Source organism: Canis aureus, chromosome 6 (assembly GCF_053574225.1).
Source record: "Canis aureus isolate CA01 chromosome 6, VMU_Caureus_v.1.0, whole genome shotgun sequence".
In the NCBI taxonomy this organism is placed as follows: Eukaryota; Metazoa; Chordata; class Mammalia; order Carnivora; family Canidae; genus Canis; species Canis aureus.
This window is the reverse complement of record NC_135616.1, coordinates 67,388,529-67,412,434: the sequence shown is the minus strand read 5'-3', so window position 1 is coordinate 67,412,434 and position 23,906 is coordinate 67,388,529. Positions and strand designations below refer to the sequence as shown.

Here is a 23,906-nt window from a genome sequence, read left to right as displayed (position 1 = left end):
GGCTGGCGCAGCTCCGCGGGGCGGGGGAGGGGTCGGGGTCGAGGGCGGGGCCGGGCGGCGGAGGGGGCGGGGTCCCGAGGCTCCTCCCCGCGACGGACGCCGGCGGAGCGGCGGAGCGGCCGGGCGCCCACTCGTCCGGCCGTGGGGCGCGGAGGTGGGCGCCGCGGCGCAGGATGGGCTGGTGCGGCTGCCGCTCGGGGCCGCCGCCGTCGCGGCTGCTGCCGCTGCTGCTGCTGCTGGCGGCGACCGGCGCGGCCCCGCGCTCCGCGCTCTACTCGTCCTCCGACCCGCTGGCGCTGCTGCAGGCGGACACGGTGCGCGGCGCCGTGCTGGGTTCCCGCAGCGCCTGGGCCGTGGAGTTCTTCGCCTCCTGGTGCGGCCACTGCATCGCCTTCGCCCCGACGTGGAAGGCGCTGGCCCAGGACGTCAAAGGTGAGAGGCGGGCGGGGGCGCCCGCGCCTCCCAGGCCGACCCCCTCCCCCTGCCCGCACCGGGCCTCTCCGCGCCGTCCGCCGCCCGCCCCGTCAGCCGCCTCCGCCCGGCTCTTCCCGCCCCCCGCATCCCCCCCTCACGCCGGCCTTCTCGCCCTCAGCTCCGTGCTTTGGCCCCGCGCCTCGCGGTCGCCTCCCTTGGCGGCTGCGGCGCGCTTCTGCGCACCCCCGGGCCGGGCCCTCACACCTGCCCTGCCCCCTGCCCGCCCTCCGCCGCCCCCTGCCCCGTCCCTGCGCCGGCCTCTGCTTTGTTCCTCCTCCTGCTCTGCTGTCGCCTGTGGCGGTCACCTTCCTGCCGGGGCCCGCAGCTGCTCTGGGGTCGGTGCTGGGGAGGAAGGGAGCGGCGCTTCCCTCCGCCGCCCTCCAGCGCCCCTCGGCCGGTTGACCCGGCTGCTACCACACAGACGTCGTTCTTCAGCTTCACTTTGGAGACGGTTCTCCTGTCTCGGTTCTAGGCCTCTCCTGACCTGCGGCCTCCAGCTCCTGGGCCACATGCTCCCCCTTCCCCTTGGCCAGGCACCCACCCTGTCAGACCCTCTGTTTTAACCCATGAACCCAGATGCGCGACCGAAGGCAGCCTCTTGGTGTGTGGCCCTCGCTCCATGCTCCAGCAGCATATTCCCTGATTCCAAGAGCCCCTCCGTTGTGAGACATGCCACTCGTTTACTAACAGTCTGAGGGGTAAAGGGAGGACGAGACCGCTAAATGTATTGAGATTTAAAGGTGTACTCTATTACAGAAATGGTAAACTTTCTTTTTTTAAACACTTAAGATCTGAACTGAAAAAATATGGTAATAGGAGTAGTGTTTACAAACGCTCACTCTGTGCCTGACACCTTCCTGGGTAAGTACATGACTCCATTATCCCAGAGTTTCCTTTCCAGAACTTAAGGATCTCTGTGGTGTCACAGGCTGCCTAGCCCAGATAGTGGGTGTTTGGTGGGTGTGGTGGTAGTGATTTGCTTCTGATTTGCTGCCTCCGAATGGAGCTACTTCCTGGTTGTGGTGCTAGGGCCCTAGCCCGGCTCCTGACAGGGAATGATCACTGAATGAGAACTGTGGGCATCTGAGGGAACAGGCCTCTCTCTAGAGAGAGAACTGGAACTGTTGTTTCCATGCTGTGCTGTTGGCATTTTTTAAAGCTTTCATTATTATTTTTATTATTATTAATTACTCATTTGAGAGAGAGAGAAAGCACAAACCAGGGGAGGGTTACAGGGGGAGGGGGAGAAGCACACTACCTGCCAAGCAGGAAACCTGACTTGGGGCTCAGATATTGACCTGAGGATCATGGGACCCCAGGATCGCGACCTGAGCAGAAGGCAGACATCTAAACTACTAAGGCACCCAGGCACCCCTGGTATTTCTTGATCAGCTCAACCATTCGTGATAGGGTAGTGCATTTGTAGCTGTTGGTTTTCAAACTCAGGCTTCCCCTGAGCAGCTTGCATAGTGCTTACTGAAGTGGCCAGATGGAAAGATGTGTACATCTGTTAGCCATATGGTCCTGGAACGTTATTTTTAACAAAACCGATAAACTGTTTTACCTCCAGTGTACATGTAGGCACTTGTCAGCATGCCTCTCTGGTCCCATCACCTGAATGTGCCATTTCTCAGCAGCTCTTCACACTGTTTCAGTGATGTCAACACATCTAGTCAGGGCAAGAGGAAGCGAGAGTGCTGAACATGGAACAGAAACACCTGAGGGGACATTAGTGTTCAGGGGACCTTGTGGGCCTGAAAAATCATAAAAATCCCCAGATCAGTTTCTACCTTGAGGCTATGAGAGGTCTTGAAGGGCTGCCGATGAGCTCAATCTAGAAGATTCTTCTATCTTAAGAATGCTGGAGGGAAGGTTTAGGTTCCAGCTGACTCATGTGTTTGGCCTTCTGCAACCCACAGTTTTCCAAAGAGTTGCATAGCCAGACACTGACCCAGCTCACTCCTGGCTGAGGGCTGCCCCTTCCAAAAGGGGTCTTTTCCTAGTGCATGGGGTGACAGGCTTCCCCTAAAAACTGCAAATGGAAGCTTCATCTCAGGAAGGACAGGGGAAGCATCAAAATCTGTGGAGATGAACCACAGCCAATGGGAAGTAGGAAATTTAGGTGGGGAGCAGAGGTCTCCCATGAGCCACTGGGATGGGTCAGTCTCCTTAACAAGATCGTGTTGGGGGAGAGTGCTGGCCAAATCTGGTGTCAGCCTGCAGTGATAAGAATGCCCCCACTCCATTCCAAGGATGAGGCCCCGCTGAGAAGCCAGGGTTGTTCTCACATCATCTCTGTTTTACTGAGGTTCGAGGCTCCTTGGCTCAAAAATGGCTGTGGGCCTGCAGAGGGCTTGAACATCATCTGGGGCCTGTGGGAGTGTGGCTCCTGCCTTCTGCCAATGCTGTATCTGGGGTAGGAGCAGCGAGAGTGTAGAAGGTCATGAGGGGAGAGAAAAATTTTTGCAACCCTGCCCAGCTGGCCTCAGGCATTTAATCGGACTGGCTAGGGCTCATTTATTCAGTGACTTGTGGGATGGGTTCTCCGGGGCAATTGTTGCCATGGGCCAGGGCACTGGCTTCTAAAGATCTGGTTCATCCCTTTCTATTCCAGGACGGCTCTCACTGTGTCGCCATATGTTTGGGAAATTGATTGTGTTCCTTTTAGATCTTCATTAGTCTTCACTGGCTAATCAATCTGTAAATATTTGTTAAGTGACCTCTGTGTGCAAAACCTTGTTTACATTGCAGTTTGGGAAATGAGCTACACATAGCAGGAAAATTGGCAACAGTAAGAGGCAGTGTTTGAAAAAGGCCAAAGGAGTGGCTCAACCATTTCTTGTAGGAACTCAGGGAAGGGGGACAGTCACAGAGGGCTAAGCTGGTCACCAGGCCTTAATTTAAGCAGTTATTGATCACACACTTGCTTAATGCACTTTGCTAAGGGCCTTTACAGGTTCCTGTTACTTGTGTGTATATGTATACACACACACACACACACACATTTATGTTATATATAACCTTTATGAGAAAATATCTGAGGAATCAATTGTTCTTTGTTTTTAACAGATAAGTAACTTGCCCAAGATTGTACAGATGCTGGGCGAGGTTCCTGAACCCATCTCTTTCTCTCTAGACCATAGGCAGGTGGAGAGATGGGTGACACTCTGGGTGACAAAGTGGTCTCTGCAAAGCCACAGAGATGACATAAGGCATGGATGTTTGAGTGACACTGACTGGTGTTGGTTTGCCTTCTTTTCTTTTGCACGGGTGTAGACCGCCTCTCGTGTACCCCTGTGATGCCTTAGCGCAGAGCCTGGCACAGAGTAGGATCCCACTGAATATTCACGCAGGCCAATGGCATGAGCCTCACAAGATTCCAAATGAGAATATAGTGACCAAACCTTTTGCTGGTGCTGTGGCTCTTCTGGACTCAGACCTGGGGTGTCAGCCAGGTGTGAAGGCTAGGGATGGCATTTTGTCTATCCCGTGACCTCACTGCCCAGAAGTCTGCAACAAGGAGGAAGGGATGTGGTGGTGACAGCATGGCACAGGTGGGCTAATTCCCCATCAGGAGGTCTCCTGGAGACTTGGATGGGGGTCTGGTTCTGACCACTCGACTTGAGTGGCTCTTGGTGCTTTGGGTGAGTCTGGCCTCTTTTTTTTTTTTTTTTTTTTTTATGATAGAATGAGAGAGAGAGGCAGAGACACAGGAGGAGGGAGAAGCAGGCTCCATGCTGGGAGCCTGATGTGGGACTCGATCCCGGGACTCCAGGATCGCGCCCTGGGCCAAAGGCAGGCGCTAATCCACTGAGCACCCCAGGTATCCCCCTGGCCTTTGTCTTAATAGGAGCCTGATTAACATTCAGAGGACTCATGGTCATTTTTCTTGTGGAGAGTTGTTTGCCATCCAGCACTTGAACAGTTGTTCGAACTGGAAAGGTCAGGAGATAGCATCTATCCTGGTCCCCGTTTGACCCACAAGGCCCAGAAAGAAGACATATGGTGCTTTGGGCACTTAGAGCTATACGCAAGTCACAACCTGCTCTGGGTCCATGTCCCTTCCTGGACTGGTGAGTGGGGGTGGGGATACTCCCTGTGTCTCCAGATGGAGCCCCTGACCCCCCCTCGCTACATGTGCCTCCACTCGCCACCCCAGAGACCATAGCTACCCCAGTTATGCTTGTGTCCACACCCTTCCCCTCTCTGTTTGCTCATTTACTCCGTTGTTAGTAGAGAAATCACTTTGCCAGGGCAGTAATTGCACCAGGAGACGTTCTCCCCAAGAGTCGGGCTGGACTGATACTGCTAATGTTAAGTGTTACACCTGCACATTGTGGTGTTTTAAGTCACCTGACACTTAAAAAGCCTCCCTCACCCAGTCCTCTTCTTTGACAGCAGTGCACTTTACCTAAATGCAGCTTTGCATTACCAGTGGGCACCCAGATAAGGGTCCTCTTTATTCCTCCTACGGTTACTAGAATGATGAATGGTCAGGCCCGTGGTGATTAGAATCAAACCAGATCTTTATATGTCATTATGGCTCGTTAAGGTATTGACAGTGATACTCCTGAGAAACATTGCTTAGCCAAGACTCTTAGCACCTGACTGGCCTCAGCCTCCTCCTCCTCCTCCCCCTGGGGCTGGAACAGGTAAGAAGAGGCAGTGGTTCCATTTCATGGAGGGACATGGAATCAAGGTATAAATATAAGGTATAAAGAAGTCAAAGACCTGCCCAGGAGCAAGGGGCTGGCCACCACCTTTCCTCCTGGTCTACGAAGGGCCCCCTCCACCCCACCGTCTCTGGCTTTCCTGGTTGGACAGCCAGCAGAGCAGCTCTGTCTTCTGTCTTGGGCCCCCTCAAGACTAGAGGAGAGAAAAAGAAAAAAAAAAAAAGGACTAGAGGAGAGACTCAAATTCTAGGTTCAGATCCCAGATTTACCATTAATTCATGTGTACCTTGGGCATGGTTCTCGGATCCTTCTTTTACAGTGGGGAAAAGTTCTGGAGATAATAATTCCTGTCTTTCTTCCGAGGGTAGTTGTAGGTTGAAGGAGATAAGTTAAGGGCAACAGACTCTTTGTAAACTCTCTGTACGCATGATTTCATCATCTAAGAGCCAAGCCTGTGGCAGTGACTAGGTGCTTGAGTTCGAGAATCGTATGGTGTTTGAGAACAGCATGGTTTTTACCATTCTCTCTTTCATGGGGAAGGTGGTGATCAGAGCAAAGAGCAAAAATAGAGGGGGTAATTCTGCCCCTGGTGAGGCAGAGGGGGAAGAGAAGTAGGTTTGAGTCTGGTAGCCCTCGAACAACTTGGCGGCTTCAGTTGCTTTTTGTAAAGTAGGGGGAATGGTGTCCCCCTCCAGGGCCAGCAGCGGAGAGAGGTCATCTAGGGTGTCCCCATTGAGCGCCAACTGTCTCTTCTGTCCCCTACCTGTCCCTTCAGCCTTTATGTGCCAAGGGCAGTAGGCACTGACTCCAGCCCAAGGGATGGCCTCCTGCACTCTTGGAGAGGAGAGTCCACGTGGCTTTGTGAGACTCCTTGCCAGCAGCCCTCACTGGTGGATGGAAAAGAAATTGCTCTGTTCCATGCTTGTGTCTCATTGATTTAATCTTTTGAGAGTAGCCAAGTCTCCTCTGTGGGTCTCACCACACAAAGTGACCAGAGCCCGAGATGTGTAATAGAAGGAGCAAAGCCTGGAGTGTGTCAAATGGCGGAAGGGGGTGACCTGTGCTTCCCTCTCTCCCCTGGGCCTCCCCTGGGCAGGGAGGAGGGCACAGAAGGGCGGCCTGAGGTGCTCTTGTCTGTGTTCCAGGGCAAACCCTGTACCTGGGCAGCTCTGGTCGTGGGCATTACCTTCACCCCCGGCTTGGGCCTGCCAGGCTAAGGCAGAGCTGAGAGTCGCTGTACCGGCACTGGGGCTGCTGAGAGCCAGGGCCTGGCCCATGTGACGCAGTCAGTGGTCACTGAGCACCTATTGTGTGCTGCACAGCAGGGAAGCCAGGCAGTGAGGATGCAGGAGGCACTTGGGGGTGGACAGGCTCATAACTGTGGAGGAGCTGCGAGCAGGGCCCTGGGCTTGTTGCTCACACGGGGCCCCGTCAGCTGACCAACAAGCTTCCACTCAGTTTCTCCCTTTCTGGCAAAGCTCGTGCTCAGTCCCCAGGGCTGGTCACCCCCGTGTCCTCACCCCGGTTGGGCTCTGTGCCACGTGGCAGGCACCTATCCATCACCACCTCATGGTGTGTGTGGCTTCACATGCAGGAGGCTGGCCTTCCAGCTGAAGCGGCCTTGCTGTAACGTGGAACTTCCGTAGCTACCAGAGGGGCACCTGAGCCAGAATCAGAGCCCCGGCGGCCTGTGCAGTAGGGAAGTCTGTTTTCTGTTTCACGGATCTTGGGCCATGGCCCAGAATGGTGCCATTAATTTCTTCTGCCAGAGTTTCAGCAGAGGGAGGCCTGGGGCCTATGGCAGGAGCGGAGTGCCCAGGCAGCTCAGGGAGCTTTTCATCTCCTTCCAGACTCTGGCCTCAGGGCTCCTTTCCCTGCAGTTACTAGATTCCAGGTGCCTATGCCTTCTTCGCTGGGCTTCCTGCTTCCATCTCCAGCAGGGGAGCCAGTCCTCAGCACTCTGTGCGCCACCCATGCAAGCTGGGCTGACTGCCAGGACCTCTGGCTGCAGAGGTCTTCACCAAGCATCCACTGGGGAGTTCTAAACATCCTGAGGCATGCTAATCACTCTTCTGGAGCCCAGCAGGGACAGAAGCCATGTCAGGGTTTCTCCCCAGGGGTTCAAGCCCATCTCACATCTCTCTCCAGCCCCTGTGGCCTCCCCCACTGTGGAATAATGGAGGAGCACAGATACCATTAGAGGACAGCACTGCTTGTGCTATTTGGCCATGTCCTGAGCATGGACTGAGTACAGAATGACCAGGCTATCTCAGAGAACCTTCCTGAGCAAGGGGATGGATGACCTTTCTCATGAGAACCTTGGGGGCACTGGTATGGGTGGAGTATTACCTGGGGGGAGGTGAGCAGACAGGTGCCAGCCCCTCTTACTTACCTAATTGTTTTTCTTTTCCTTTCAGACTGGAGGCCGGCACTGAACCTTGCTGCCCTGGACTGTGCTGATGAGACCAACAACGCAGTCTGCAGGGACTTCAACATCCCTGGCTTCCCAACCGTGAGGGTACGTGAAAGGGAGAGGAGAGCAGGTGTGGGGCTGGCAGGTGTGGTGCTGCCAGTTGCCCCATGCTTCCCTGGCATCGGAGCTCCATGGGGTCCTCTGATGTTTCTGGGCTTGATCTGCTTAAATCACAGCCCCTGGAGCACTGCCCCTGTGTTTGATGAGACACCTGTTGTAGAGGCAGAAGGAGGGTGTGCATTGGGAGGTTCATTTGGCCTGGCATGTTCTGCCTTTTATAAGGGAAGGGGCTGTGGCAGGGGAGGGTAGTTGTGATGGGCTGATTTGAGCTGTGAGGTGGCTGTCACCTGGGCTCATGAGAACCCCAGCTCCTAAGGGCCTCTTTCCAATTCCTCTCCCTCCTGACCTCCCAGCCGTAGAGGTCTCTAACCCTATAAAACCCACTTCAGGCTCTGAGCCACCCGTGGTCAGGATCAGATTCAGGGGGGCCTGATGATCTTCCAGAAAATACCAGCAGGCTTCATCCTCATCAGGCAAGTGCCTTGAGACCAAGTAGCTCAGAAGTGACCTGTCAGGGTAGCCTCACCCTGTGGTCAAATGCCGATGCCTCGGGCAGCAGGGATCCCCGTCGCAGGAGTCATCACACCCAGCACATGAAGGCTCCATCACCCCAGCTCTCCAGTGAGGCCTTGCCTGACACCCTGCCCACTGTGGGGCATCAACAGCTTAATTAACATCTGAACAACTTCCAAGACTCTCAAGTAGGAGGCCCTGGAAAGCCCAGAGTAACAGGACCGTGCAGTTATACTTAGTGCCCTCCCCAGGGCTCAAACCCAGCTGTAATCCAATTAGCTTGCTTCCAAATTAAAGAATCAGAATCTCTCTCTTTACCTCCAGGTACAATTAGCCTCCTTCTACCAGAATGACATCTAGAAAAGCATTTCCTCTGTAACCACGAAGAATGATCAGGAAAGGCCTCTGAAAGCTAAAATGCCAAGCACCGTCCCCTGAACAAGATATCTGAGTTCAGGGGCCTCAGGTTCCATGCAGAACCACAAGCCATATCTCAGCCTAATTACTCCAAGAGAATTTTTCTGGAAAGCACCATATCTCAGCCTAATTACTCCAAGAGAATTTTTCTGGAAAGCAAGGCTCTACACTCCAGCAAGAATGCCCCGCTCGAACTCCATGTGACCTTTCTGTTCCTCACACCCAGTGAAATCCTGCTGGGTTCAAGATTCCCACAGCCCCAGAGAGCTCCCTCCTACATTCTTGTTGCCACGTGGGTCAGGCCCAGACCCCAAGTTTAGCTGAGACCAGACTGGTCCAGGGAACAGCTCCTGCTATATCATTTAAAGGTGGCAGTAGTGGGATTGCTTATCAATCATTCCTTTCAAGTAAAAGACGTCCCCGGCAGGGCCATGGTTTTATCCACGTCCTGAAACATGTAACTGAAAATATTTAAAATTACTATCCAGAGGAGGACAGGGATCTCTGTTGCTTTTATGAGCCAGGGTGAGTAGCCCTGTGTGGGAAGTTGTGGGAAGACTGGCGTGCCTGGAAGAGCCAGTGATGACTGGCCATGGGGTTTCAGCCCCTGGGAACGGGATTGGCATTGGTGCTAGGTCAAGGTCAGGACATCCTGGGGATGGGGATGGTGGCGGTGGGTTCAGTGGGACCTGGCACCCAAGGCTTTGTATTTCTTCCTGGGAGTGGCCGGGGCTTGGTGGTTATGAGGGAGGTGGCTCAGGCAGTCCGGAGGTCCCGAAGCTCCCAGTGCCTACCCAAGTCACGCAGCACACGCAGCCTGAATGCCTCAAGTGATTAATCATCTCCTGCACCGCCCAGCTGGCTGTGGGAGGGGAGCTGGGAGGGCCCCGAGCTGGTCGTCTTGACCTTCCCCAGCCTCCATACGGGCTGGGCCCCGCAGTTTAGTTTCAGCAAGGAGAGGCCCTCAGTGAGCTGTCCTCAGGACTCTAGCCCAGGGGGCAAGTAGTCCTAGCTCCCACTGGGTCTCTGCTCTAATGCCCAACACAACTGGCTTTCAGACATTTTTACTATGACTCGTGGTACAATATATTCATTTTACAGTGAGATCCAGAAGTTGGTTTGTATGTGATCACTAAAACAAAAGTGTCCTCAAACAATATTTATTCTTCCTCATTGCAGTACATGCTGCTATTTTCTGTTTCATATATTTTTTAAAAACTATTTCTTTTCCCACTTATTTATTTTTTAAAATACTAGCTGTTACCTCTAAATCGTTACAGCTTACTACTACTACTATTCTTTTTTTTTTTTTTAAGATTTATTTATTTATTCATGAGAGACACAGACAGAGGGAGAAACAGGCTCCTCGCCGGGAGCCCGATGCGGGACTCGATCCCAGATCCTGGGATCACGACCTGAGCCGAAGGCAGGTGCTCAACCGCTGAGCCACCCAGGCGTCCCAATTATTACTGTTCTTTTAACTAATCTTGAATTTGCTGTAGTTGCTTCGAACGTTTGGGAAATGCTGCTCAAGGAGATTGCAGAGCTCCAGAGAGTCTGGTGTGCCTGTAGGCATCACACCTGGATTCCCTGAGAGCCATGCAGACCCTGGAGGTTGGCCTGGCTGCTGGTAGGCTGCCAGTGATAACCCTGTTGCCCTGTCTGCTGCCCACCCCCCCACCCCCCCCAGGGCTGGACCTGTCCTCACTCCTACCTGTAAAGCTATGGGAAGTCTAAGATCAGGACACATGGTGAGCAGGGGAAGAGAGAGTGTTGCTGATATGATGGAGACAGACCCACACATGAGTCTGGGCCACCCCCAGTTACATGTATCATTGTCCCTTTTCTCTGCCTCCTGCTCCTTGTCAACCATTAGCAAGCAGTCAGCTTCCACTAGCTCAGCCTGTTTAGCAAACACCCGGCCCTGCAGGGCCAGCTGGCTGTATCAGGTGCCCATCAGGGAGCCGGAGCCCAGCTGGAAGAAAACAAAGGTGTCGGGGAGGGAGAGACTACTCCGCAACAGTTCTGGCTGGAGCTTGGGAACCTAGACAGTGGACCAAGGAGAGAGAGGCTTTGCCATGGGCCACAGGAGTGCCCTCAGGGAGGTGATCCATCAGGACCCCTGTAGCCAACGGCCCAGCTGGGATCAGGATTACAGAGAGCATCAGCAGTGACAAGGACACAAGTCTCCCCTTGGCAAGATTCTGAGGTAATTGACGTGGGTTCAAATCCTGGTTCCAGTGCTTACTGTACATAATGTGTGTGACTCAGAAAGTTGTTTGACAGTTCCTCAGCAACAGGCCTTAGTTTTCTTTGTAAAATATGGCATGATAATATCTATACCTAATAGGACTGTTGCCAAACGTGAAGTGAGATCTAACACGAGTGCCAGGACACTGTGTGGTATTACTTGGAGTTCAGTTCATGTTACTTGGCTTCCTTCCCATTGTCCTACATCGTCCCTCAGTCACACTAGCTCCTCCATGGGCACTGCATTTAGGCAATCCGTCTGTGAGCAGCTGTTGAGCGAGTGTTTGCTAGGGCCTGCCCGTGCTCGCCATTGTTGGGGGGCACATGGGGCTTAGCAGCTGGCTGGCAGGCAGTGAATGATCTGTATGCCATGGGTGCCAGCGGAGCTCACCTGGGCTACAGAACCCTTTCCCTGACCTATCAGAGAAACTTGGCGGAAGAAGACTTCCACTTGGTGTTGAAGGACACCTGGGTTTGCCTAGGAGAGGAGGAATGCAGGCAGAGGAGGAGTTAAGAGCAGAGGCCCTGTGTGGGCAGAACTGTGTGACATGTTGAGAAGACTGGTCTGACTAGAACAGAGGCTCCAGTGCAGGGCTGAGGCAGGGCAGTGGGGTCTAGTAATGGCAGGTCCCTGAATTCAGGGCTGAGAGTGTGGAGGTTCAGAGGCTAGACTATTACTTTATGTGGCTCTTGCTAGAGGGTGAGATGTCAGGGAGGGTACTCCTGCCTCTCTCTGGAAGAAGGATATGCACCCCCCACCCCACCCTTGCCGCTGTCAGTAGCTGCCTCCTCTCCTCTTGCCTCCGCCAATCAGTTCCAGCACAGCAATGGTTCAGTTTGTGGATCCTCCTGGACTCACCATAAGCTGTTTGGAGACTGCCTCATTTTCCTTGAAACTTGTTTTAAAAGCTTGGATTCAGCGTCATCAATGGTCACTCCTGGAAAGCATGCTTTCCATTCAGCCTCATTTGACCCCTAGAAAGGCAGTTGCTTCTTGATGTTGGTGTTGCTTCTTACTGGATTGGTAGAGACCCATCTCCTGCCCCTGGGGAGACATGAAGGTCTTCCAGGAGCACCAAAGTTGGGGAGAGCAGAAGCTCCTGTGTGAAGTGATAGAAGGAAAGGGACCGGGTGCTGACCACTCCTGGAAAAAAGAAACTCACCGCTGACATCTTAATTACCTGTTGCCAAGGAGTTGTGGTGGTATTCCCGGGGAGGGCACACGCCTTCAACAGCTGACTTAAGAAGGATGCATTTTAATAGGAGGACAAAAATGTGCCCTGACTAGATTTTAATATGGTTTTCACATGAGAATCTAAGATGATCAAAGGGCAGAGATTCTCTGTGCAATTGAACAGATGTCTTCTGAGTACTTCTATATCTTAGACACTGTGGGGCTTACAGAGATGCCAAAGTGTGGTCCTGTCCTCAAGAAAGTTCAGGGTTCAGGCCCATCAAAGCTGAGGGGTAGGGAAGAGGAGCAGTGGAAGGTAAATTTCAGAATTTGGGTCAGATCCTGGAAGGCCTTGAACGTAGTAAGTTTAGATATTTTTCATTGGTAATAGGGAGTCATGAAAGAGATTTGAGGAGGAGTGACATGATCAGACCAGAACTGTGCTACTAAGCCAAGTGACAATGAGGAACATAGTTGGGGAATGAAAAGATTGAGCGGATTAAAATTTCTGAGCTCACAAAGGGACAAGTAGGGGTGGTTGCATGAGTCCAGGAAATCGGTGGTAAGCCCTGGTCTGGACAAGGCAGCTGGCCCAGAGCACTGTTGAAGAATCACAAAGGTCAAATTCACAGAACTTGTCCACTGACTGGCTGGTGGGGATCAAGGGAAGAGAAGATGCTGGCCTGGTTAACAAGGGGGAGGACATGGGGTGAGACACGGAGCACGGATGGAGAAACAGGTTGGGGGAGGGGTGACCAGGTCTTGGAGAGTAGAGGTGGGACAGGCACCAGGAGGAAACAGAAGTCTGGGAAAGGTGAGGACTTGAGACGAGGGTTCAGATTGCGGATCGCAAATCATTTAGACCAAGTACATGACATTGGCAAGGAAGACCAACAGTAGGCTTGTTTGTTCACTCATTCACTTGCCCCTTCATTCAAAAGCATGAATTGACCCCCCCACCCCCACCCACCCCCTGCCCCATTTGTAACAACGCCTCTCAGGGCTTTTTAAACAGAAGAATGTCAAGAGCTGATACATGGCAGGAGGAGAGACTGGGGGCAAGAGATCGTGGGGGCAGCAGACACAAGAGAGGAGCCAGAGGAGAGGCTAGGACAAGGGTGAGGGGAAGGCCGTAGAGGTGGCCAAGAAGGCCTGGTCAGTGTCAGGCAAACCGAGGGAGGTGGCAACATGAAGGCCAAGAAAGAGTGTCAGGAATATGTGGTGCAAAAATGACAGCCCCTGGCTGGCAGTGCTAATGTCAGACACTGCAGAGAAAGCAGGGAGGGGCTGGGGAGGCCATTGGATTGGCCAGAGGGAGTCAGCTGAGCTGGAGGGGTGCGAGGTGGGGGGATGCCATGAGACACGGCCAGCTGCTCATGGCTGTGAAGAGGGGTGGTCGGAGGGGGAGAGCAGACACTACTTTGGGAAATTTGGCAGCACAGGGAAACAGGACATGAACTGGAGGAGGAAGGAAGGCCTCTCTCTATTCCCATCTGCCGTCACTTCCTGTACTTTTTTTTTTTTTTTTTAAGAAATTAGATTAGGAGTATTGGAGTCTATTTGTAGGCATAGGGCAGTTGCTGACAGAAAAGGAGAAAGATTAAGTGATAGGAAAAAGTTCCTAAGAGCATGAAGTGTGGGAGCCAGAGCTCCAGTGGTGTCATTGCTCTGGAAGGTAGATGCAAGGCTTCTGAGGACAGAAGGGAAGGCTGTGTGGCAGCCCAGGGGTACATGGAGGGACATGGGAGGCATTCCCGTAGCTCTACACTCCACGGGCTTTGTCTTTGCATTCCCCTGGGTCTGTCTTGCTGGGGGCTGGGGAGGCTGCCTTCAGTAATGGGGGAGCTGGTGGTGGCTGAAGAAAAGTGCTGCTTTGCATACCTGAAAATAACAACTGTGGCAGTGTCGGTCCATAAAAGCCTTCACATGCTTTCTCTACCTGATCTCATCACAATTCAGGAAATTTGTGAGCATTTTACAAGTGTTAGGATAACGTATAATTTCACACAAAATCTGTTCAGTCACCACAAAGAAGCTTATTATAAATATATGTGGCAGAGATCAGTGGATGGTTTCCACCCAGAATAAAAGTTTATATTGATGGTCTAAAAAAGAGAGAGAATAAAGCAGTTAGCAGGAGTTAGGAGCCAGGTAAGGTCAGAGGGAATGGGAGAAGGTTGCAGGTGGGAAGAGATAGGTGGCTTCTGTCCATCTCTGTGGAAGGGGTGGGCAGGTGGCCCCTCAATTTTAATTTTCTGCCTACAAATGGCTGGAGTAAACACATGCTAGCTGATCAGTGTTTCCTAGTGTTTAAAAGGTGGAACAAGGGAAGGGGATGATGATAATCCTGCAGTTAACATTTATTGATCCCTTGCTGTATGCACCAGACACAAGCACTTTAAGTGTATTGTCTTTGAACCCACACAGCAATTCTTCAAGGTGGATAGTGTCATCCTCATCTTAAAGATGAGAAGGTACAGAGGGTTTAATGGATTGTCCAAGGTCACACAGCAGGAGTGTAGCAGAGCAAGGTCTTGAACCCAGGTCCGGTAGACCCAGGGGCCTGCACTCAACCACGAGCTTGGAATAAGGCCAGATGGCCATGCTGTTGCAGGCAGAGGTCCAAAGAAGCTACAGGTGGCCCCAGAGGATCTCAGGAGGAGGCCTCTTCCCGGCCAGCAGGCTCTCTGCCAGACAATTACATGGCTGTCGGTCTGTCAGGACACCTAAACTTTATTCCCTCCTGAGCTCAAGAGAGCCCAGGCCAGAACTCTGGCAGCAGGCTTGCTACTTAGGCAGAAGCCCAGATTCTGAAAAGTAGTCCTTTGTTTTCTCTGTCCTCCTACCCAAGGAGGTGACAGACTGAGCCTGGAGTGTCACGTACATGGGGAAAGAAGACAAAGTGGTGAGTTAAGTTGACCTGTCTGTAACAAGACTTGTTCCTTTGGGGGCTCAGGCCCACCCTTGGACAGGACTTGACCTGGAGACTCCTCCCTTTACGGGGGTTCTGCTGTGCCAGGCTGGGGGTTCTCAGTGGACAGACACCAGCCTCCAAGGACAGATTGCCTCAGAGGGCAGCTGACATTTTCTGGGGGAAATATGAGGCGAATTTGTTTTATCAGTTGGGTCAGCCTCATCCACTCATTCATGCAATTAATATCTTCTGGGCACTGTGTGGTAGGTGCTGGTGCTTGAAAGAGACTGCCCAGCACTAGTACAGTGTGTAAGCGCCATCTGCACTTATCTGGGTGTGTCAGAGCCACGGGGGTGGGGATTGGATGCAGAGACTATGGGGACAGAATCAGCATTCAGCTCCAGGAGCAGATACCTCCTTATTCTCCTTTTACACATGAGGAAACTGAGGCACATAAAAGTTAATTTGCCCAGTCAGCCCCTTGAGGAAGCAGCCGGGTCTTAGACATGGTCTTTGGCACCGGCATTGTGGTCTTAGCTCCGTGTGTTACTGACTCTTACCTGTGTGTTTGCTTCCAGTTCTTTAAGGCCTTTTCCAAGAATGGCTCAGGAACAACACTGCCAGGTGAGTGTCCTGGTTCCAGTTACCAGTATCTTCCTCTTTTTCTTTCCTTTTGATTTCCACTGAGGTGAGGAGAGCCCAGCAAGGTCTATAGGGTAAGGAGTTTCCCAAGTGAAAGCAGAGTCTGTTTTCCTGGGACCTTCCCAGCCAGCCTGGAAGATGCCTTCTGTTTTGGTCCATTCGGAGTCCTGGGAAGAGGGGAGGGTCACCAGGTACCCGGGCTAATGCTTCATGGGGTTGGCATCCAGAGGAACAGACCAGACAGCCTTCGAGGGCCTGAGGGCCATCCCCCCAGGTCTAAGGGACTCTTTCCTGCCCTCTGAGGGATGGGGCTCCTTGTGTAACTTAGGGGCACAGAAGACCCCAACCGCACTGCTCTGATCTCTCAGAACTAGCCTGTGCCCTGGGCCCTTTGTTTCAGTGAAGCTGACAAGGGCAGTGGGATTACTCTCCTTCCCTCCTCATGTTCACGCCCCCCCGTGTCCATCTTCATCCAGTAGCTGGTGCTGATGTGGAGACACTGCGGAAGAGGCTCATCGATGCCTTGGAGTCCCATAGTGACACGTGGCCCCCCGCCTGTCCCCCACTGGAGCCTGCCAGGTACTCTGGGCTGGAGCAGACTTGGTGCAGTGTGGCCCGGGATTACAGGCCTGGCAGCAAGAGGGTAGTAGGGACAACTGCGTAGGGAAGATGAAGGCCTTTGTCTTTGGAGCAGACACCTCTGTGGCCTCGAGTCCAGAGTCACTCTGGAGCAGCTGGTGGAAGACTCCCTGTTGCTGGAGGTCCTCCCTGAGGAGCCCTGGCTTCATGGGGCTGACAGGTGCAAGGGCCTGTCCTGCCAGGTAGGAAGGAAGAGATAGGCGGGGGTTTCTCCAGGTCATACCTGCCTCTGCTTTTCACATCCTGTCCTCAGGAACATTTTGGGGGCACAGCAGACTTCACATGATCTCACCCAGAGGGGGCCCTGAGAGAGTGGACACGGGGAGGAAGGAGGGAGGCTCAGAGAAGGGAGCCCTGTCTGTAAAAGGAAGTTGTTATCTTTCTGAGCAGTGGCTGTGATTAGGGGGAGGGGACATGTGACTGTTGTGCTGCAGAGCATCAGGCACGGTGGCTGGTGGCTGGTATCTGCCTGCCAGGCAAGCTTCCAGGATTGCCTCTTCTAGGGGAGAAAGGGACAGGCTGTCTCGCTTTGGCTCTCCCACGAAGAATACATTGAGAACACTGGGTCTCGCCCTTCCAGATGAGAAATCAGGATAGGCTAGAGTCCACCTCAGGTATTCCTGCCAAGAAGGAACAAATCCAAGTACCAGCAGGCAGAGCTCAGCCTCAGAGCACAGTGAAGATTCCAGGGCCTGAGGAAGCCTCATAAGGCAGGCCCTGGTGCTCCAGGTCCTCCCACACTGACTTACTGATGCTCTCGAAAGTCATAGCCCTGTGGAGAGACTGTGCTTCTAAGCATCAGTTGGGGTTGAATCCAACCCATGAGGACTTTTTAATCAGCTTCTCCAAATGTCCATCCTCCCGGAGGATCCCACAGAAACCCAGGGCCCAGCATTCACCTGGGTATGGTTTGGGGCTACACAACGAGATCCATTCTCGCCAGGAAACATTCATACCAGCCTGCTCCTTACTTAACATTTCTCGATGACCATGTCCATGTCTTTCTTACACACATCCCCCAGGGTGTCAACCTCCCTCAAGGTGACCCTACTAAAGAGCTTTACAGAGGAGGCAGTGATGTGTGATGAAGTGTGAGCTGCCTCTTCCAGAAGACTGAGTGGGCATGCATGGGGTGGGGGGCGTAGGCCACCATGTAGCCTTGCTCATCTGCCAGCTGAGAGGAGGTCTGGTGAAGTGGCCTGAGAGGCTGTTGGCATCCACAGCACCTCTTTCCATCCCCCCCTCGGGGTACACTCTGGCCCCCGCCTCTGGTATATCCTTTTGGACTGCCACTAGACTGGGCTGGGCTCCAGCATTGGCCCTGTGCTCTGTGTTCTCTCTGGACGTGATCACACCACATCATGGGATCCAGGGGAGGGAAATAGTCCATCAGGTTGGGGATAAAAAGAAGTTGCAGTCTCCCAGTGCCTTCTTACCGGCTGGTCTCTTAAGCATGTGTTGACGATGTTCTGGTTTTATTTATTTATTTTTTTTTTTATTGGTGTTCAATTTACCAACATACAGAATAACACCCAGTGCCCGTCACCCATTCACTCCCACCCCCCGCCCTCCTCCCCCTCCACCACCCCTAGCTCGTTTCCCAGAGTTAGCAGTCTTTATGTTCTGTCTCCCTTTCTGATATTTCCCACACATTTCTTCTCCCTTCCCTTATTTTCCCTTTCACTATTATTTATATTCCCCAAATGAATGAGAACATATAATGTTTGTCCTTCTCCGACTGACTTACTTCACTCAGCATAATAATGTTCTGGTTTTAATTGGAATAAGGAAACAAGCCATTCTTGTGCAATTACTTTCTGTCAAAATTTTGAGATCCCAGAACAGCTTATAGCTTCATTTTCTGATTTGAGGCAATAATAAGACTTGCCTTCTTATCAATTTCCACCTTTGTTCTGGGCCTCAGTTTCTACATCTCAAGATAAGGAGGTTGGGTTAGACAGCTTCTGAGGTCTCCACACAGGGCTTTGATTCTTTAATTCCCTTTTAATGCCAGTTCCGGGAGAGAAAAAAGCAAACTTCCCAGTTAGTAGTGACTTGCTACTACCTTACCCAGAACATAGAGACCTCTGATCTCAAAGCACCCCTCCCCGTCCTCAGTCGCCCTTGCCCCCACCCCACCTCCCCCAGATGGCTCATACTCACTCGAGATTCTTACCGTGAACAAGCAAATCAGCAAGGTGGGCCAAATGGAAAACCAGCTGAGGTGGTGGAGGCAGCATCCCTTGCGCCTCCCTGCCCCCCGGAGGGCTGGCAGTGGGAGACTTCCACGGAGCCTCGTGTGGACACAGGAGGGATTTGTGTGGCTGTCCCTGCATGGCTGCCAGCCACTCCTGGCGTCCCCTGCAGTTCTGCTTTATCCCCACCGGCTGTGGAGGGTCACTGCCGGCCTGGTCTCTTGCAGGCTGGAAGAGATTGATGGATTCTTTGCAAGAAACGACGACGAGTACCTGGCCCTGATCTTTGAAAAGGAAGGCTCCTATCTGGGTAGAGAGGTGAGCTGCCCACAGGGTCCTGGCATCTCAGGAGTGGCCATCGGGAGGGAGAGAGCCCAATGAGTACAGGGACAGCGCTGTCCAGGCAGACTGTAGGGCCTGGGCCATGTGTGCTTCTTGGCCCAGCACTGGCCTGACCCCTGCTGGGGGACATGGGAAGTGTGGGAGCTGGTCCTTTCTCCCTCTTTGAAAACACCCATGTAACACCTGCGTTCATGGAGCACCAGACTACAGTGCTGGCACACGTGGTCGTTAATCCCCACAATTAAGGCTGATAATCAGGTGACACGTTGAAGATCCCACGGCCAGTGAATTGGTGGAGCAGGGCTTTGAACCAGGTCTGTGAGCCCTGCAAGCCCAGGCTGTTTCCACACTGCCCTACCCCTGCAGAATTGGAGTGGAAAGCTGGGGCACAGGGAGGGCCAGCAGAGCTCGTGCAGAGCCTCAAAACCAAGTGAGGTCCCAACCTGTGAAGCAGTGAATATCCGCTCTGTGATGATGCCTGTGATCAAGTTACCCAGCTTCCCCAATCCCCACTGCTCTGTCTGTAAAGCAGTGATAATCACCTCCTTGGAGGATTGCTGGCACAAGTGGGGCTGTTTAGGTAAAAGGCCTGGATTGGTAGTAGCTGGCACAGAGTAGGTGCTTTTTAAAGATCCATTTCCCTGGCCTCATGCGGAGAGCTCTCCATTCTGCTGCTGGCTTGCAGACTTCTCTAGATCCTTTGTGGGCTTTTCCCAGGTGCTGAGCACAGATGGGCCAGGGTATGGGTGAGGTTGCAAGGCAATGTAGTGACACAGAAGAGGCATGAGAGTGGAGAGGAAATTAAACACCACTGTTGGCTCTGAGGGGCTTTCGTCCTGGGGCTCATCAAGCACAGCCCAGAGAATTCTGGGCGGTCTCCAAGCCTCTGAGCCCCAAGAGGGGAAACAGAAGAAGGAGATGGGGAGGGGCACAGAGCTTTGCTGAAGGATTGCCTGACCCCTCTGGGGTCCCAGTCCAGGCCTGGGGTCATTCCTGTCATGAGGAATGAGTAATACATGTTCACTGGAATCAGATCCTCTTCCCACTGTCCCCCTAGTCCTCTGAGAAGCCAGAGGCAAGGACCTTGTGTCCATGCAAAGGCGCTCAGGGGTGGTGAGTTTGAGAAGCAGGAGGGGATGTGGCCAAGAGCCCAGGCTCTGGAGTCAGGCTGAATTGGGATTTACTGCCCAATTCCAGTGCTTGCTGACTGTGTCACCTGAACAATTGCTTTCACTCCTCAGCCTCAGTGTTTTCATTTGCAATAGGCATTTTAGTTTTTTAATGAACATTTAGTCACTGTTACACGTTTTATAAAATTAACCCCTTCAGACCTCTTAACAGCCCTCTGAGGTTGGTATGTTTGTTATGATTCCAATTTTGTAAGTGAGGAAACTGAGTCTCAGGGAGGTTTAGGCCCATGGGGCCAAAATACAAACCCAGGCAGCCATAGTATATTGTGCCTGCTGGCTTGGTCTCCTAATAAGAGTTCCTGTTTCATAGCATTATTTTGGAGATTAAATGAAGCGGTATATGAACAGCACAGTGTGGTGTGCACAGTTTCAAGGCCCCTTGTCCTGGGCAGTGTGTGACTCTTGTCCCCTGGGGGGAAGATGTGGCTGGTGGCATGAGACTCAGCACACTGGTCCACTCTCTGAAAGGCTTAGAGTCTGTGGAGCACAGCTGCCACCCAGGTGCCTGCCCACAGCTCCCTCTGCCCAGGGGCTGCCCCTCCCTGCCCCACCTCCAACAAGTCTGTCTGTCTCTGCAGGTGGCTCTGGACTTGTCCCAGCACCAAGGCATAGCAGTGCGCAGGGTCCTGAACACGGAGGGTGATGTGGTGAGCAAGTTTGGGGTCACCGACTTCCCATCTTGCTACTTGCTGTTTCGGAATGGCTCTACCTCCCGGGTCCACGTGTGAGTGCAGCGCCTCTCTGACCCCTCCCTCCTCTCCGCATCCCCTGCTGCGGCCCATCCTGTCTGCCCACCTAGAGATGACTGCTGGCCTCTTGCAGGGGCTGACAGGTTCTTTCTCCTGCAGTTCTTCTGAGGAGCCCCTGTGCAGGAGAAGCAGCTGCCGGCCTTTGGGGGTGGGCAGTGCAGGGAACACAGCCCCTGGGCCCCAGCTCAGGACTCCTGCTGTAGGAGTCCTGCTGCCCCCACCACCACTGCTTCTGCACCATGGCCACCTCAGCGCTGGCCCTACTCCCCATTCTCCTCCGTTCACAGACTGCTTGGCAGGCTGCAGGCCTGGCAGGCGCTCAGTTTTGCCTGAACCTCCCTCCCTTTGGTTTTCTAATTGCAGAAAAGTTCATTAGGAGCTAGACAATAGCCAGTTCCAAAATGCCAAGGGAAAACAATCAGGCCCGCCGCAGTCCCTCTGTCAGGCTCCTGCTGCTGAATGGCCCGGTAAATGGCGCCAGATGGTGCCGTGGTGCCCTCTCTGGGCAGATGATTGATGTAGCCTGGCGCCTGCAGGCAGGAGCTCGAGGGCCAGGGAGATCAAGACTTGCCTGAGGTGTCCAATGAGCTGCTCTGCAGGGCCATTAGTGCCCTCCTGGCCTGAGGCCGGGCAGGGCGGCCACGTGCCCTTGCCAGCCCCAAGCACCAAGGAGCCCTGGGCCAGCTTCGTCGGAGGATTCTGCTGGGGGAAGGAAGCCTGACGGCTGCAGGGGGAACAAGGAGGGACAGAAAGTGCCAGGCCTGGTGGGGAGAGGAGGCATTGTTTCTTCACTTGGAGCTGGTGGAGGGGAAAATTGTTTGTGACGATGCTGCTTCTGAGCCATCTGCTCATCGATAAACGTCGGGCCAGGACAGTGGAGTGGAAAGCAGTGCTCCCCGATGCCAGCTCCCCCGGGGTGTCCCGTCACACTGCTGTTGGTCCTCATAGCCTCCCTCCAGGCGGCTGTGACCAGGAGGTGGCACCCGCCCCTGAGGACTATCCGGAGAGAGAAAGCAGAAAGATCCCACAGGGATTTCAGAATTTCCTGTTGCTGTTGTTACCACCTGTTTTTTAAAAATCAGGTGTTCGACTCCCTTGACTTCCCATGGGGAGTCATGTCGCCTGTGGTACCTCAGAGCAAGCTCAAGAGCCAGCAGCTTCCTTCTGTCCCTGGCGAAGGTTGTGAGACCCGGCCATCCTGTCCATGGGCAGAAGCAGCTCTATCCCACAGCCTCTCCAGGGCAGGCCGAAGAATTCTCAGTCCGGCTGCTTTTCCAGATGGGACTCTGACATCAGACTGTGTCAGAGAGGCTTTCCACAGCGAGAGTGGGGGGGTAGAAAGGCTAAAGTGAGGCAAGGGTGCCTTGATTTGACCCCACTGAGGATAAGACCGAATCAGAATCAAACATTTCTTAATAAACATTCCCATCAAGGGGCGCTGAATGGCGCAGTGGGTGAAGCCTCTGACTCTTGATTTTGGTTCAGGTCATGATCTCAGACACATGAGATCAAGCTCCGTGTCAGGCTCCACACTCAGCACAGAGTCTGCTTAAGATTCTCTCTCCCTCTGCCTCTCCTGCTTGTGCTTGCGCTCATGTGCTCTCTCTCTAAAATAGATAAATCTTAAAACAACAAAAACAAAAATAAAATAAAATAAAATAAACACTTCTGTCAAGTGAGCCACCTGCCTCCTCCTGACGTGAGTCCATCCTGGGATTTGTTTCTCCATACTCACTGCCTCTCCTCTGTGGTTTCTTCTCTCCCAGGCTTCAGGAATCCAGGCCCTTTTACACCGCTTACCTGAAGAAGTTCTCCAAGCTCATCCGGGAGGCTGTCCCAACCAAGGTTGTGCCAACCACTGTTCACACGATAGCTCCCACCGTGTGGAAAGTCGTGGATCGGTAAGGCCACGGCCACTTTCTTCCCTACCCCCAGCCTTGCCTGTGATCACAGACCCCCTGCCTTCACACCACACTCTGTTCCCTGTCTTGAGCTTAGCACATGCCTTTCCAACCCCAGACCCCCTGAGGGCTGGCCTTGGCTTTTGGGCTCCCCTGGCTGCTGACCATACACAGAAGAGTCATAGTTGTGTGGGAGCGGCATAGTCAACCAGCAGCCAAACAGCATTTACTGGTCTCCTTCATGATAGAATAAATACTTTCCAATGCCCACAGTCCTTAAACTTAATGCTATTCAAGAATAAGTAGAGAGTCAGCTTAGAGGGATAATCTGTGGCCTTCAAACCAGCTTCCCTCCACCTCCAAGCAACTCTCTTGAGCAAATATTTTGAGTACCTGCTACACACTAGGCACCGTAATACAGATATGTAGTCCCTTCCCACAAAGAGTTTACAATCCCTTCTAGGAAGGTACTGACCTCATTTGAATGCCTCTGATGCTGGGGAGCTCACTACCTTTTGAGGTAGACTGTATCTTTGTGCACAGATGTAACTATGAGGAAGCTGCTTTTCTCTCTAAGACTCCTTGGCTCTGCTTGGCAGTAGAATTCCTACTTGTGGGGCAGGAGATGGGTCTATAAACCTCTTGCACTGGCACCTGACAGTATACCAAGTAGAAATGGCTGCCCAGGGAGCTCAGAGCTGCATCAGGAGGGTGGCCTCCATGAGGAGACTCTACAAGTGAATTGGGGGAAAACCATCTGATTTCCAGAGGATTTTGCATGCCAGCAGGTAGGACTTTAAGGGCAGAAAGCACCAACGGAGAGATTTTTTTAGTCAATCAGGTGAGAAGGAAAGAGAGACAGAGAGGTGGTCATTGTGGTCATTCACATTAGGATAATTAAAATCATTCAAATTATAACAGCTGACACTTACTGGCCTTATGTGCCAAACTCTGTGCTAGGCACCTTCCATACATTATCTCCATTAGTCACGGGGCCACCTCTTGAGGCAGACCACATGAACGGAGAGGGACTGAGACCCAGGACGCCACGGTGGGGCACAGAGAGAGGCCTTTGCCATGAGGGGGAAGCCCAGGTGGTCACAGTGCTCCCTCCACTCCAGACCTTGTTGGCTTCCTACAACGTGAGGAGGTAAATGTGACAGGAGTCATCAGTTCATTTCACAGGGGAGTTGACTGAGGCCCAGAGAGGTAAATTGAGTTGCCTCCCAGAGCTGGCTCGCAGAACAGGCCAGAATCCAGGCCTCAAGAGGCAGGGATAGAGAAGCAGCCAACACATGAC

The 23,906-nt window shown here is 53.0% G+C and overlaps 1 protein-coding gene across 1 annotated transcript in view; it reads left to right on the top strand.

The window, feature by feature from the left end:
• Window positions 1-81: 81 nt before the first annotated feature.
• QSOX1 (quiescin sulfhydryl oxidase 1) overlaps window positions 82-23,906 on the top strand; it is a 35,795-nt gene continuing 11,970 nt past the window's right edge. Inside the window, exons 1-7 of the mRNA XM_077902088.1 lie at window positions 82-432; window positions 7,565-7,665; window positions 15,527-15,572; window positions 16,067-16,169; window positions 18,652-18,742; window positions 20,535-20,680; window positions 22,472-22,606. Of these exons, the coding sequence (XP_077758214.1) occupies window positions 174-432; window positions 7,565-7,665; window positions 15,527-15,572; window positions 16,067-16,169; window positions 18,652-18,742; window positions 20,535-20,680; window positions 22,472-22,606 (881 nt within the window). The 5' untranslated portion in view covers window positions 82-173. The remainder of the gene's footprint in view (window positions 433-7,564; window positions 7,666-15,526; window positions 15,573-16,066; window positions 16,170-18,651; window positions 18,743-20,534; window positions 20,681-22,471; window positions 22,607-23,906) is intronic.